Below are 13,633 nucleotides of genomic sequence, written 5' to 3' on the forward strand. Positions count from 1 at the left end.
GTCATGGAAGTATAATGATTACAGTACTGTCACTGTATATCTCCAAACTGCTGTGGGAAAGTTTAAGTTGCAGACTTTTTCCACACCAAAACATATCTGCAATTTAGTATGTGTGATATATTGCAACAAAGCACAATATTTTCAGACATTACATGTTTCATTACTGTAGGTTTCTTTAAGTCTTAATGCCAAAATATTTATCTTATCTGATTTTCTTACCTTCTTTCCAGACACGGATTAATCCATCAAGAGCATGTGCGTAGCTGCAAAAACACAACATGTTATGATGGATTGTGATTGTTGATTTCTTTTGTAGTTAGATTAATTTCGGTAAATGGGTAACCCATCTTGATACTCACTTTCTCCTGAGCTTTGGGGGCAGCTTAACATCATTCTGCATTCTGTTCGAAAGACCAATAAAATGTATTTATAATATCACAGTCAAATCTGACAGCATATTTTAATTTGTACAAAAAAGTGAATTGAATTTAAACCTACAGTTGTTCAAAAACAAACTGGCTGCTCTTTATAAACACTGACAACCACACTGCCGTTCTTCTGTTTTAAGACTACATCATGTAAATCCCACTCACCTGACATTAACCATATCTGCTGGTGTCCCAACAAACCCACCAGTAAGACCTATAGAGATAAAGTGATTTTAAAAGGGAGTTCATCCGAAAATGTTGTCATCATTTCCTTACCCCCTTGGTAAATGAATCTGTGACAGTGACACATGTTTACCTCCAAAAGCAGCCAGTAAGATCTTCTGATAGAAAGGCATCGGCCCCTGATTTCGACTGGATAACTTGTCCCTCACCGTTTCATAAATAGCAAAACGTGTCATTGAGTAAGTTATCTAGAAAACAGTTAACAAGAACTAAACCACTTGGACCAGAATTGGAAAAGAGAACCAAGTTGAAATAGCCTATCAAATTTACCAGCCTGATCAAAGACAGACTATAGTTTTCACTGATACTACGATCCAGATACCCACCTGCCTGCAGAGGGAAGCACTAAGCCCATTGTAAAGCGCCATCACCCCATCACTGCGCACCACCTGCATGGCCATACCTGTCATTCTCAACTTCACCTCCTGTTGGGTCTGCAGATGAACCTACAGGTAAAACATTCTGCTTTAAGTAATCAAACTCAATTTCACTGGATTATTGATCATATATCATAAAACTAGTTTTTTTTTAGTCTGACTGGTTAATAGCTTTGTTTTAGGCCGTTCACATTATGACGATAACTTTCATTATAAAAAATGTAGTTTTAAAAAACAAAGAAAAATTAAAAAAATTAAAAAGAACAGCCACAACTATAATGATAAAGATACAATGAACGATATTGTTGGGATCACTTTCTGGGGACGATTTTATTTTCCATTGACTTTACTCTTTCCCCGCCATTGACAAGTAATCTTGTCAATTAAGAGAAAACATTTCCCTGCCAATGATGCTTTCCTGATGAGCTGTAATTCTGATATTTGCCTATAAACGGGACGACAATGCGAGTTTGCTTATCACACACATGGATGCGCAGCAGGGGCCTCATTTATAAAGCGTGCGTACGCACAGATTTGACCATAAAGAGTGCCTACGCAAATATCCATTTATAAAAACTGTCTTTGACGTGGAAAAGTGCTTAGCGCCACGTCAAAGTCAGAGCAGACGTACGCACTTTTGCTTGTTCGATTGCTGCAGGTTTTTGGAAATAAGCCATTCTTGCGGCTTGTAATTGGGTTTCTTTAATATGTCTATGACATTAATTAGGCATCGTTTAAAGGCGGAGATCTCAAACTGCTCAGCTGCGCACAACTTCAAGATAATTTGCCATTTATACATTTCACATCTGAAAGAAAGGGCTACGCGAGTTTTTTGCACGTATACGTTCGGTTTATGAATCACACGTGTTGAATTTGTGTTTACATTTTGCCTGCCTGTGTTTAGCATTTATAAAATTATGTGCATTGCAGTGTAAAAATCTGTGTTTTAGTGAGAAGTTTGTGTTTAGAGTTTTTGCAAAAAGAGGCAAATGGGTTTAGGCAACTATGAATTTGATTCAAAGATTGAGATTTAGTGTTTAACAATTCAGAAAAATGTAACAGAGAAAGGTCGACCAATTGAAGGGCAGGTTGATCGTCCATTCATGAAGTAATTCATGGCCTGATCATTGAAATTTCTCGCCAGAATTTATGTGAGAAAATGTATTTCGCTGATGGTTGGGAACGCCTCTTTATCGAGTGTTTTGCATTATGTGCACCTCATCAGTGGTTTGTTGTGTGTAGTATGCATGCAGCTATCCCAAGACAGCAACGTGAAAAGAATCCTCGTCGCACAGTATGAGCAACGCAGTGATTCAGGTAGAGTGACCTTGCGATAAGTAACACTAATATTGCACTCTAACAAAAACTTATCAGTACATTTGTTGAAATAGCAAAAAGTATGACACTGCCACATCACAACTACAAAAAACACAAGCATTGTAAAATTAACCTTTATTATAATCTATCTTTAAATTTTAAATAAAAATCCCACTCAGATCATGCACTTCTCTTCCTTAATCTTATCAAGATTAAAGAACATTCATCAATAGCAATGATCTGTGATAAATATCACCAACCATTCCTTGATTCAAGCTCAGAGAAATACATCTACACTCTTCATCGTGGTTCAAGAGACTCAACTCTTTTGAAACACATTTCCTAGTTTAAAACTATAGAAATGATCCCTGAAAGCATAGTCTCGATGACACACCGCACTTACCGAACAAAATCCACAGCAAAATCCCCAGTGTTAAATTAACACTGCTTGGTGTTTATATAATCCACACCAAGATTGGTGTTAAAAAAACACTAAATCAGTGTTAAAGTTAATAAGATAATGAAGTGATTGAGTCATTAATGGTGAACACCTGCTGGTCATTCCGTGTTAAATCAACTTAATTTTGGAATTGTTCCTGTCTTTAATTTTTTATTTTGTTGACTCTTTTTCTGGAGAAAGTAATACTAAAATGTTGAAGAAAGCCAAAATATTAAATGCAATAGACAAAATGACTAGAGTTCAATGAACACTATCATCATCTCTGTTAGAAAACTAAAATTACAACTTGCTTGCAGAGTTACATGGATGATAAGTTTAACTTCTAAAGAACTGCTGAAAATCTGGTTAATAAAGTTAGTCACCATTGTGCCGATTAGTGTTTCCCTTAGTTGGGTACTTGGGTCTTGAAGTTTAGTGTTAGTTATTTTCTGCTCATTATGGCAGTGTGTTTATAAAACACGTCTGTTAGAGCAGAGGATGATGAGAGAAATTAAGTTTTAAACTGTTACTATGTTATTTATTGTGAAAGTGTAAGTCTTATGATTCAAAGTGTATGTATTTACATTCTGCCAACCCTGTGAAGCTCCCATGAAATCCAACAGTCCTGTAAAATCCACATACCCTGTAGAGTTAAATAATGTTTACCCAAATCTAATCTGTGGTGTTAGACAGACACAATGACACATCAACAATCAGCCTATAAAACACAATCATGGTGCCAATCAACAACAAAGCTTCATGCTGCAATGCATGCTGCCGGGAAACAGGATTGTAGAAAACTCATTCATAACTCCCATCATGCATTGCAACATGACAAAATTTTAACAACTTTCTTACCATTAACTGTCACCATCGTTGAGATTTGTATCAGAAATCATGATGTCTCTCTTAAGTAAAAAAAAAAATGCTAAAAGCGTTACGGCAGTCTTATTCAATACAGTCTTATTTGCGTAGCGCTTCTATTTACATGCTTCACTTTCTACATAATTAATTTGTGATCAAGTGTTTAAATGATTTGGAGAGTGGAATACAATAAAAATAAACAATCTCTACTTGTCTACACAACAAACAAGTGATCTTATTAAAACACTGTTGCTATTGCTAAAAGAGGAGAGTTAGATCTGTGAAGGTCAACGGACAAATGCCTAACTAAAGGAAACATTAATCACAATAATGGTGACTTCAAATGAACCCAAAACAAACACAAACTTAAGATTTAATGTGATACATTCTGTGATTACATCACGTCAGAAAGAAGATTTGTCTACTAAATCACGTGTGTGGATTTTGGAATAGTTGAGCACTTGTATTTTGTTCTGACAGCTGTTTAGAAGTTAAACTTATCCATTAAGAAAATAACTCTGCAAGTTATTATTTTCTTTTTCAAACAGAAATGATGATAGAGAGGCAAATGTGAAAGATTGCAGCTTTTGGAGGCATACACCTAACAGTATTCATTTATTGCATTTAGTAATTTGTCTGTCTTTATCATTTTAGTATTATTTTCTCCAGAAAACAAGTCATCAAAATAAAAATGTAGAGACCAAATAGTGTTAATTTAACACTGGTAGAGTTAATTTAACACTGGGGATTTTCTGTGTTGAGTTTACGCCTTTTTTGCTGAGCACAAGAGCAAGGGGGTACTCATGAAGAGCGGAGCCAATGAGCGCGCTCACTTCATTTCCTAAATACATTTCCTAACAGTTTCACTTTTTATGTGAGGACAGTAATGACTGACAAGACGACGCCGAATTACATGCAACATAATTACCCAATTAAATCTGAGAGAATGCAAAAACATTACAATATTTTTTCCTCCCTAAGATAGATACATTTTGGTAGCTTTGTGGAAACAATGGATATAGTTAATTATCCGGTGTAGCAGCGGAGTTTTGCTTGTGTGTTTGATGCACTGGATTTCATCGAAAAGTCCCAACCGGGTCATGAGTTGTATGCAGTAAGTACGACTTCTGTCTTATGTTGGAATTAGGTGCGTAAGTGCATATTTATAAACACACAAACATGTAGTGAATTATAAGTTAAACAGTGTTGCAAACTGAAATACTGGATAGAATACCACTCTAAAGATACTCAAGATTGACATCAGAAATGAAGAAACAGCTTGTGTTATGGGAGCTTTAATATTTGTTTACACAAACAAATTAATCTTCATCATATACTTTCATCCTTAAACAACAAACCCACTCAGATCATGCAGTTCTCTTCTTTAATCTTATGAAGATTAAAGAACATTCATCAACAGCAATGATCTGTGATAATTATCACCAACCATTCCTTGATTCATGCTCAGAGAAACACATCAACACTCTTCATCGTGGTTCAAGAGACTCAACTCTTTCGAAACACATTTCCTAGTTTAAAAACTATAGAAATGATCCCTGAAAGTATAGTCTTGATGTCTTACTGCGCTTACCGAACACACCTTCAGACAGACGATAAACCTCAATGACGGTAAGTTGTGGCTTTATGATTCTGAGACGGACCATAATGCTCAGAAACACAAAACTATGGATGTGTGCAAATCTGTTAATAACAATGCATTATTTATAGTATTAAAGGGACCATGAAATAAAAATCTGACATTTTCCATGTTTTAGTGTTATAATTGGGTTCCCAGTGCTTCTATCAACCTAGACAATGTGAAAAAGATCAACCCAGTAACTTAGTTTTGGTAAACCATTCTCTACAAGCACATGAAAAAAGGTCGTTGAAATTTGGCTCTCCTTATGATCTTATAATAATAATACCGCCCCTTGATCTGCATATACAACCACAGCACAGCCATTTAGTGCAGAGAGAAAAAAAGAAAATAATTCACAACACAATTAAGTTTCAATTGCAAAAAGCACCATCATCGTGATCAGTGTTTGCACTTAATCTGCTCATTTGCATTTTAAAGGACACACCCAAAACGGCAAATTTTTGCACACACCTACAATGTGGCAATTTTAACATGTTATAATAAATTATTTATATGTTATTTTTTAGCTAAACTTCACATATGTGCTCGGGGGACAACAAAGATTTATTTGACATCTTAAAAAAGTTTTGTGCCATGGCCCCTTTAACATGGGCAGTTGTAGCCTATTTGTTAGAGTTCTCAAACTTTTTCAACGTGCGGCCCCCCTTGTGTACAGTGCATTCCTTTGTGTAATTTGCGTGCAGCTATACGAAGATGACAACACGAAAACCTTGTTGTGCAGTGTGAACAACACAATGATTCAGGTAGTTTTCCAATCCTGTAGAGTAAGCTTGCAATAAATCTATCAGCATGTTTGTTGAAATAAACTACAACAGTGTCTTCTCACAGCAAAACAAGCATTTTAATATTTGTTTATACAAACAAATTAACCCTCATAACATTCTGTCTTTTAAACTCAAATAACAAACCCACTCAGATCATGCAGTTCTCTTCTTTAATCTTATCAAGATTAAAGAACATTCATCAATAGCAATGATCTGTAATAATAATCACCAACCATTACTTGATTCATGCTCAGAGAAACACATCAACACTCTTCATCGTGGTTCAAGAGACTCAACTCTTTCAAAACACATTTCCTAGTTTGAAACTATAGAAATGATCCCTGAAAGCATAGTCTTGACATTTTGCTGTGCTTACCGAACACACCTTCAGAGAGACGATGAACCTCAATGACGGTAAGATGTGACTTTATGATTCTGAGAGGGAAAAAATACTCAGAAACACAAAACTATAAAACCTTTCAGCATGGACTGTAGTTAATGAATGGATGTGTGCAAATCTGTTAATAACAATGTGTTAGTTATAGTTTTAAGGAAACAATAATCATAGCCTATTCGTTTGAAAGTCGAGCTTGTAACCCAAGAGTTGCCGGTTCGAGTCTCAAGGCCTGCAGGTTGGATTTTGCTGTGGTAGACAGATTTTCAAGGTCTGTGACCAAATCAGATCGTTAAATATAAATATGTCAGCAATGGGATTCAAACCTGTCTTGAGCTATCACAGATGCCACAATATTTTAAAAACTGTTCAATATTACCCTCATGTGATCTCGTAATATGAGCAACACAATGACAACTTGTAAGTAATTCAGCCAATCGAATTCCTAAAACACTTTTCTAGAAACCAGCAATTATTTTCTATTATTCTAAACCCCTGACTCTTCCAGCAAAATCAAACAATCCATTCAAAACAATTTCACCTGTACTTCAAATCAAACAAATCTTTCAAATCACACACACACATGGTTTGCTATTGACCACCATCATGGGATGCTGGTCATACCAGCAAGACCAGCAAATGTTGAGTTTTGGTGCTGGTATATTGATGACCATGGGTTTGCAAAGCAGATTGAGTTTGTTTGCAACATGCTGGATTTGTTTGTCTAAATATGACAAACAAAATTCGCTCCATACAATTAATGAATAAAACTTCTATGACCGTGCTGCACCCAACGTTTTGGTGTATCACTGGCACTGCACAGCACCAACAGGGAGTATTTTTCCAGCGGAAGGAAGACTTTTAGTAATTTTTCTTCGTGAAAAGAACAAGCGGTGATATATATTTTGCTTAAATAATTGTATTGTGTGGTAACCACTTAAAAAAAAACAATAAGGTACATGAGGTGCTGTATTGTGAATAAGTCATGGCTAAAGGTGTTGCTTTTGACCCTGCTTTTTCGGATTGTGCCAAATAATGCCCTTCAGCCATAAAGCACAGCCTCTTATACCTTACCAGGGTTGCAAGATCCGCATAACAAAACCAGCTCAATGGCCACTGAAAATTGGTCCAAAAGTATTGCAGTGACTATTCACAGCCAAAATAAAAACAACTAATGAACAAAATACTTCCATCTCTAACCCAAGGAAAAAACATCAACCTGCAGAAACTGTTTAAAAGCAGCCCAATCCAGAAAGGCAGAAAACCTGCCAACGCTGCTTATTACTTAAATTATAAACAAATATTACATTATTTATTCGTTTATATTTTACAACCAAATAATTTTCATGCTTTGACTATACATAATGATATTATATTATTGAATATGGGTTATTATAATTACTTTGCGTAAATTTTTTAAAAGTTAAATCGTGAATGTTATTTTTATGTCAAAGAAATTGTTTTTATAGTGGGTTTGTGGTAAGAATGACATAAAAGAATCACTCCAAAAAAAGTTGTTTTTACCCAAAATCTATCACATTGTGTACCAATTGAGGTGTCCCCAGTGACAGATTTTGTACCTTTTTCTGAGAGTGCCTGGTCAAATGTGGACATTTTTAGGTTAACATAACCGTTGGGATTTTCCATATTTTTACCAAACCATGGCATGTATACTAACTATAAGTACTGTGGAATGTTAAAGCTTTCAAGTTGTGCCATGTTTTAAATGCATTCATGTACTCATACCTTTATTAAGTCCAGTGGATGAGTGCAACAGGCGGCCCCACAGGAGGCGATTCCTCCGAAATACCAGCGGGACATGCGCGTCTCTCTCATGACTGACTCTCGATTCATTATAATTAAAAATACCGACACGCGCACACGACATAAAAGCGCACGCTTCAGTGATAATCCAAATACTGCAGATGATCACGTGTTTACTACTCTACTAATGTCATTTTATACGCTACATGGACGCAGATACAGCAACCTATACACATGCACGTCTCTCCTTATATCAGATAATGTCCGATCACAGTCCAAGACCTTCTGAGACCCTTAAAGTGGCGCGAGCATCTGTCATAAGAAAGTATCATGTGCCAACGCAACATTGTTGCTTTAAGGGGACATGCACTACTTTTAAAGTTGCTGATAACCACATGGCAGTAAAGTCTTTATATTTTAATTATTTTATTTCAGAGAACGCCTATAAAATACACGAGTACCTAGAAAATAATAAAATGTGAAGATATTGTGCAATTTTTGGGTTAGAAAATATCATAATAATCTGTTTGATCTGTCAAGATTGCTTTCGGTGTGCAGTGTGTACGTGACACACATAAATAGTAGCAAGAAATGACATCAGCTGTGGGTTTTGAATGGTTGTCAAAAGTTAATTTCACTCGATGTGCTTTGCTGCTGGACTCTTATAAACATGACTAAACACAATTATTCGCGATAGTAGTTTTAAAATAGACACATCTAATCGTATTTTACGATTGGTAGTTCAGGCACCACAGCCACATTTTTCACAGCAATTTAAATGAATCAACCCTTGCTTCCCTGAACTAGTGCATTATTTTACACCTTAAAGGAATAGTTCGCCAAAAATCATAATTTTCTCATCCTTATGTTGTTCTAAACCTGTACGGATTTCTTTTTTTCTGATGGACACAAAATAAGATATTTGGATAAATTCACCTCCATAGTAGGAAAACCAACTAATGGTAGTATTGTGATAATGAAGATATTTTGATAAATGATGGTAAGCACACAGTTGATTGTAATCATTGACTTACATAGTAGGACAAATACAATGGAATTCAATGGGTACCATTTACCACAATGCTTCCATATTGTTTGTTTCCCTACTAGGGAAGTCAATGTATCAAAATACCTTTTTTTGTGTTCATCAAAAAAAAGAAATTCATACAGGTTTAAACAACATGAGGATCAGAAACCAAAATTGTCTTTATATGAACTATGATCTACAGCATGAATCTTAGTTCATGTTAATTTCAACATGTACTAATAAAATCAAAAGTTTTATGCACAATTGGGATTAACCAGTGTTAATAAATGTTAAAAACGACACGTGATCTAAAAAGTTCGCCAACGTTGTCCTAAGACAAAAATGGGTATTGTTCAAAACACAAAGACAACTTTTGTGAAAGGTTTTGATCCACTTTAAATGTTGACTAGTGTATATTGCTTATTGTTAGTACATATTAAAGGAAAACATCACCGTTTTTCAATATTTTACTATGTACTTACCTCAATTTAGACAAATTAACACATACCTATCTTTTTTCAATCTGTGCACTTAATCTTTGTACAGTGCATTGTGAATGTGTTAGCATTTAGCCTAGCCCCATTCATTCCTTAGGATCCAAACAGGGATGAATTTAGAAGCCACCAAACACTTCCATGTTTTCCCTATTTACATGAGTAGTTACACGAGTAAGTATGGTGGCACAAAATATAACGTGGTAATTTTTTTAAGCGGATAAAAAATGAGAACTATATTGTATGGCGGAAGAATACTTAGTTAACACTTACTGCGTCTGAGGTCAAAGTGCTGCAAACTAAGTGCTCTTCTATCATACAATATAGTTCTAATTTTTATTTGCTTAAAAAAAATCATGTTTTATTTTGTGCCACCACACTTACTCGAGTAACTACTCATGTAACAGTCTTTAAATAGGGAAAACATGGAATTGCTTGTGGCTTCTAAATTCATCTCTGTATGTTTGGATCCTAAGGAATGAATGGGGCTAGGCTAAATGCTAACACATTCACGACGCGCTGTACAAAGATTAAGTGCACGCATTGAATAAAGATAGGGATGTATTAATTTGTCTAAGTTGACGTAAAAACATCGTAAAATATTAAAAAACTGTGGCGTTTTCCTTTAACAAATACAACCTTATTGTAAAGTGTTATCACAAACCCTTACTTTGTTACAAACCCATAAGACTTTCAACTAATTTAACAGTGTAAAATAGCATATTTTCATGTGTAGTATAATAAAGAGCAGTATTTTTGTTTGCTGTGACTGGGGCGTCCACAGAGACGGATAAATAAAATGCAACACCTTTAAACAAAAAACAAATCTCTAATTTTAGCAATTAGGTAGAAGGTCACACCTTGGTAATTCCTATTTTAAGTATGGAGGGCCTTGCCTCATAGTAAGAGATTATGAAATGATACTAAATAGATTACATTTACGGTAGTGCTCTTTTTAAAACTTATAGCAATGATGGATGTCTTACTGGTTTACTAGAAGTATTAATTTACATTCTTAAAAAGCCACTAGGAAAAAGGTCACCAAGGCCCGGTTTCACAAACAAGGCTTAGATTAAGCCAGGATTAGGCCTTGACATTTAAGTAGCTTTAATAAATTTGACTTAAATTTGAAAAACTTAACTATTGTACAACTTGAGACAAAACAATGGCACTGTTGTATTTAAAATACATCAGGGCCAGTCATTTTTAGTGTAGACACCTCTAACATGCATTTTAGTCTGGACTGCAAAACCAGGCCTAAGTGTGCAGTGACTCTCTATGTCTTCTACAATGTAGTAATCAAGGCACCAAAGAGGGTCATGACACAGTACATATAACACATTTATTCAACCACAAGCAACTGCAATTTAGTCCCTTTATCAGGGCAACCCCAAGTACCTGAGACAAAGCTTCACAGACACAGACCAGCACTGTCTACTCTGCTCAGGACAGCACATGTGCGAATAAATGAGTGCAGGTATATGACAGATAAATGGACGAGGTGATGGCGGGTGGTGTGTGTTTGTAGGCCGGGAGCCTGTTTAGAGTTCAGTATGAGAGTTCAGCCAGCCACCCAACCATCTCTAGTGGACCAAGTGGTAATCTTAAAGGCGTAATTTGCTTCCTTTTCTTTTATCTCGTATAAAAATTATGACAGACAGGTAACAACCGAAGAAGTGGTAAGTGCATCTTCACTCCAGCACCACAGTGCCACCTGCTGTTTCAAGTGCTGCTTTAAGTTTTTCTGCTTCCTCTTTAGACACATTAGCCCGGATCTCCTGAGGTAGAGACTCCACAAGCTTCTTGGCCTGTAAATCAAATAATATAATTCATAACGAAGACGCTGAATGATATTGGATTTCGATCTTACGTATGAAAAAATGAAAAAATCGAAAGCAGTATATGAGTAAATCGTACCTGTACAAGGTTCAGACCCTGAATGCAATTTTTAACTTCTTTGATCAATTTCACTTTATCAGCCGCCTTCAGTTCTGTCAGTTTGACTGTGAAATGTGTTTTCTCTTTTTTGGCAGGTGCAGCCTCCTCATCAGCAGCCTGCAAATTTATTAACACCATTAAAGCAATAACTTCATCATAATAAGCTATATGTTAACACATAAAATATTACCTGAGCGGCGGGTGCGGCAGGTGCTGCTGACATTGCGCCCATTGCCATCATTCCAACATCCTTAATGTTTAAAGTTTTCTGATGGAGGATAAATAACAATTAGGATCACGATGCATATATTTACCTTAAAATTTCCTTATGTCATTCGGCTTTCCGCAATACGCTTTACCTTCAGTAACTCATTGAGGTCCGACACTTCTATCAGCGTAAGATTGGCGATGTCGCTGACGAGCTGTTGGATTTTGGGCGAGTATTGCTTGGGTGCTCCATCCAGAGGAGGTGTGGCAATGGCATCAGATGGACTGACTGTACTCGTCTTGAGCGGTCGCAGCACACACAGTGCTGGTGTCTGTAGTTTGTTTCTGTAAAAAGTGTGTCCATTTAGACAGCAGTAATGAATGAGAATAGAAAACAAGCAAATGCATGGTGTGTATTAAACTGTAGTCAAAAGCTGTGAAGAAAAATGGCCGCTAAACAGTATTATTATACCAGATATGATAACGCATTGGGTTAGCAGCGCAAAAGGTCATGGGTTCGATCCTAGGGAACACACATAGGCTACTTAATAAATATGTATAGCCTGAATGCACTGTCGCTTTGAATAAAAGCATCTACTAAATGCAAAAAATGCTGCTTGTTATTATCACAAAAATAAGTTACACCCCTAGGGGAGACACATGAAGTGTTGGGTCCTGATCCCTTTGTTAGGAACTGTTTTGCACTAATAGCTACCTGACGATACATTATCACCATGTTAGGTTTTAATAATCACAACACTGTATACATTTTAATGAAAAAACATTAACACGTAACAAAATATGCATTTGATACAGAAAACATGAATAGTAACTTAACTGAAGGCGTGACCTTCTGCAGATCACACAGTTAGTAAGGATTTATATTTGCTCTGATTTGTTAAGATCTGAAGGACACCATTTACAATATAAACTATACTTTAATTCGTACAAACATTCCCTGACGTTGATATCTAACATTAACAGATCAGATGGATCAGTGTCATGTGCAGAATAAATGCGGATGTCAATATCATCTCCAGAGAAGGTTATCTGAACCTGTTCTAATATAAATCTTAATAACACAAAGCGTTGTATGTAAAGCGATGGGGATGACAGATCTAGTATAGGAATAAAAATGTGAAATATTAACGTCCTTGAATGATCGGCTTCACGCGCAGTTCACCAGGGTTCAGTCGTTATATGAAGCGCTCGCAACTTAACTTACCGGTGTGTGTTCGCTGTTATCCGCAGCGCGGTCCGGACACAATGTCTCGTGCAGTACATGACAAACTGTAAAATATACAAATTGCTTCTGTAAACAACCGTGTCTGCAACACAATCCTACGCTGTGTTTGTCTGTCAATCAACCAGCCAGTCAGTCACTGATCCTCTAACGTTACCAAAAGCACATGGCGTCCTCCACTCACTTTCCTGACCTACCCACAATGCATTGCGACGGACTTCAAAAAACTTTATTTAAACTTTCGCACGCTATCCTGTTACAAATAACTTTTAAAGGGATAGTTCAACCAAAACTGAAAATTGAGTCATTATTTTCTTACTCGTGTTGTTACAAACCTGTATAAATTTCTTTGTTTTTATGAACTGGAAAGAAGATATTTTAAGAAATGTTTTTAACCAAACTGCTTGTGGGCCCAATTCACTTCCATAGTAGGAAAAGAGAATACTATTGAAGTAAATAGGGCTCACAAATATT

General features: G+C 36.1%; 2 protein-coding genes and 3 non-coding genes across 7 annotated transcripts in view; all 5 read right to left on the reverse strand.

Annotated features, from left to right (window-relative positions):
- The window catches only part of slc25a10a (solute carrier family 25 member 10a), a 29,554-nt gene extending 21,005 nt beyond the window's left edge, over positions 1–8,549 (reverse strand). For all 3 annotated transcript variants that reach the window (XM_065263121.2, XM_073814068.1, XM_065263120.2), the window contains exons 1-6: positions 8,233–8,549; positions 998–1,117; positions 745–859; positions 594–642; positions 360–401; positions 220–263 (exon numbers count right to left, since the gene is read on the reverse strand). In XM_065263121.2, coding sequence (XP_065119193.1) covers positions 220–263; positions 360–401; positions 594–642; positions 745–859; positions 998–1,117; positions 8,233–8,340 — 478 coding nt within the window. In that variant the 5' untranslated portion in view covers positions 8,341–8,549. The remainder of the gene's footprint in view (positions 1–219; positions 264–359; positions 402–593; positions 643–744; positions 860–997; positions 1,118–8,232) is intronic.
- On the reverse strand, positions 2,536–2,749 carry LOC135745027 (small nucleolar RNA U3). The gene has a single exon (XR_010530933.1). It is a non-coding gene; the product is annotated as a small nucleolar RNA U3 (small nucleolar RNA).
- LOC135745025 (small nucleolar RNA U3) lies at positions 5,026–5,240 on the reverse strand. The gene has a single exon (XR_010530931.1). It is a non-coding gene; the product is annotated as a small nucleolar RNA U3 (small nucleolar RNA).
- LOC135745026 (small nucleolar RNA U3) lies at positions 6,236–6,449 on the reverse strand. The gene has a single exon (XR_010530932.1). It is a non-coding gene; the product is annotated as a small nucleolar RNA U3 (small nucleolar RNA).
- Positions 8,550–11,094: 2,545 nt separating the features above from the next.
- mrpl12 (mitochondrial ribosomal protein L12) lies at positions 11,095–13,360 on the reverse strand. Its single transcript, XM_065263136.2, has 5 exons — positions 13,142–13,360; positions 12,069–12,261; positions 11,900–11,977; positions 11,689–11,826; positions 11,095–11,579 (listed from the first exon to the last, which is right to left on the reverse strand). Exons 1-5 carry the CDS (start codon positions 13,198–13,200, stop codon positions 11,463–11,465), a joined length of 585 nt encoding a protein of 194 aa, XP_065119208.1. The 5' UTR covers positions 13,201–13,360; the 3' UTR covers positions 11,095–11,462.
- Between the last annotated feature and the right edge of the window lie 273 nt (positions 13,361–13,633).

Source organism: Paramisgurnus dabryanus, chromosome 3, assembly GCF_030506205.2.
Source record: "Paramisgurnus dabryanus chromosome 3, PD_genome_1.1, whole genome shotgun sequence".
Taxonomy (NCBI): Eukaryota; Metazoa; Chordata; class Actinopteri; order Cypriniformes; family Cobitidae; genus Paramisgurnus; species Paramisgurnus dabryanus.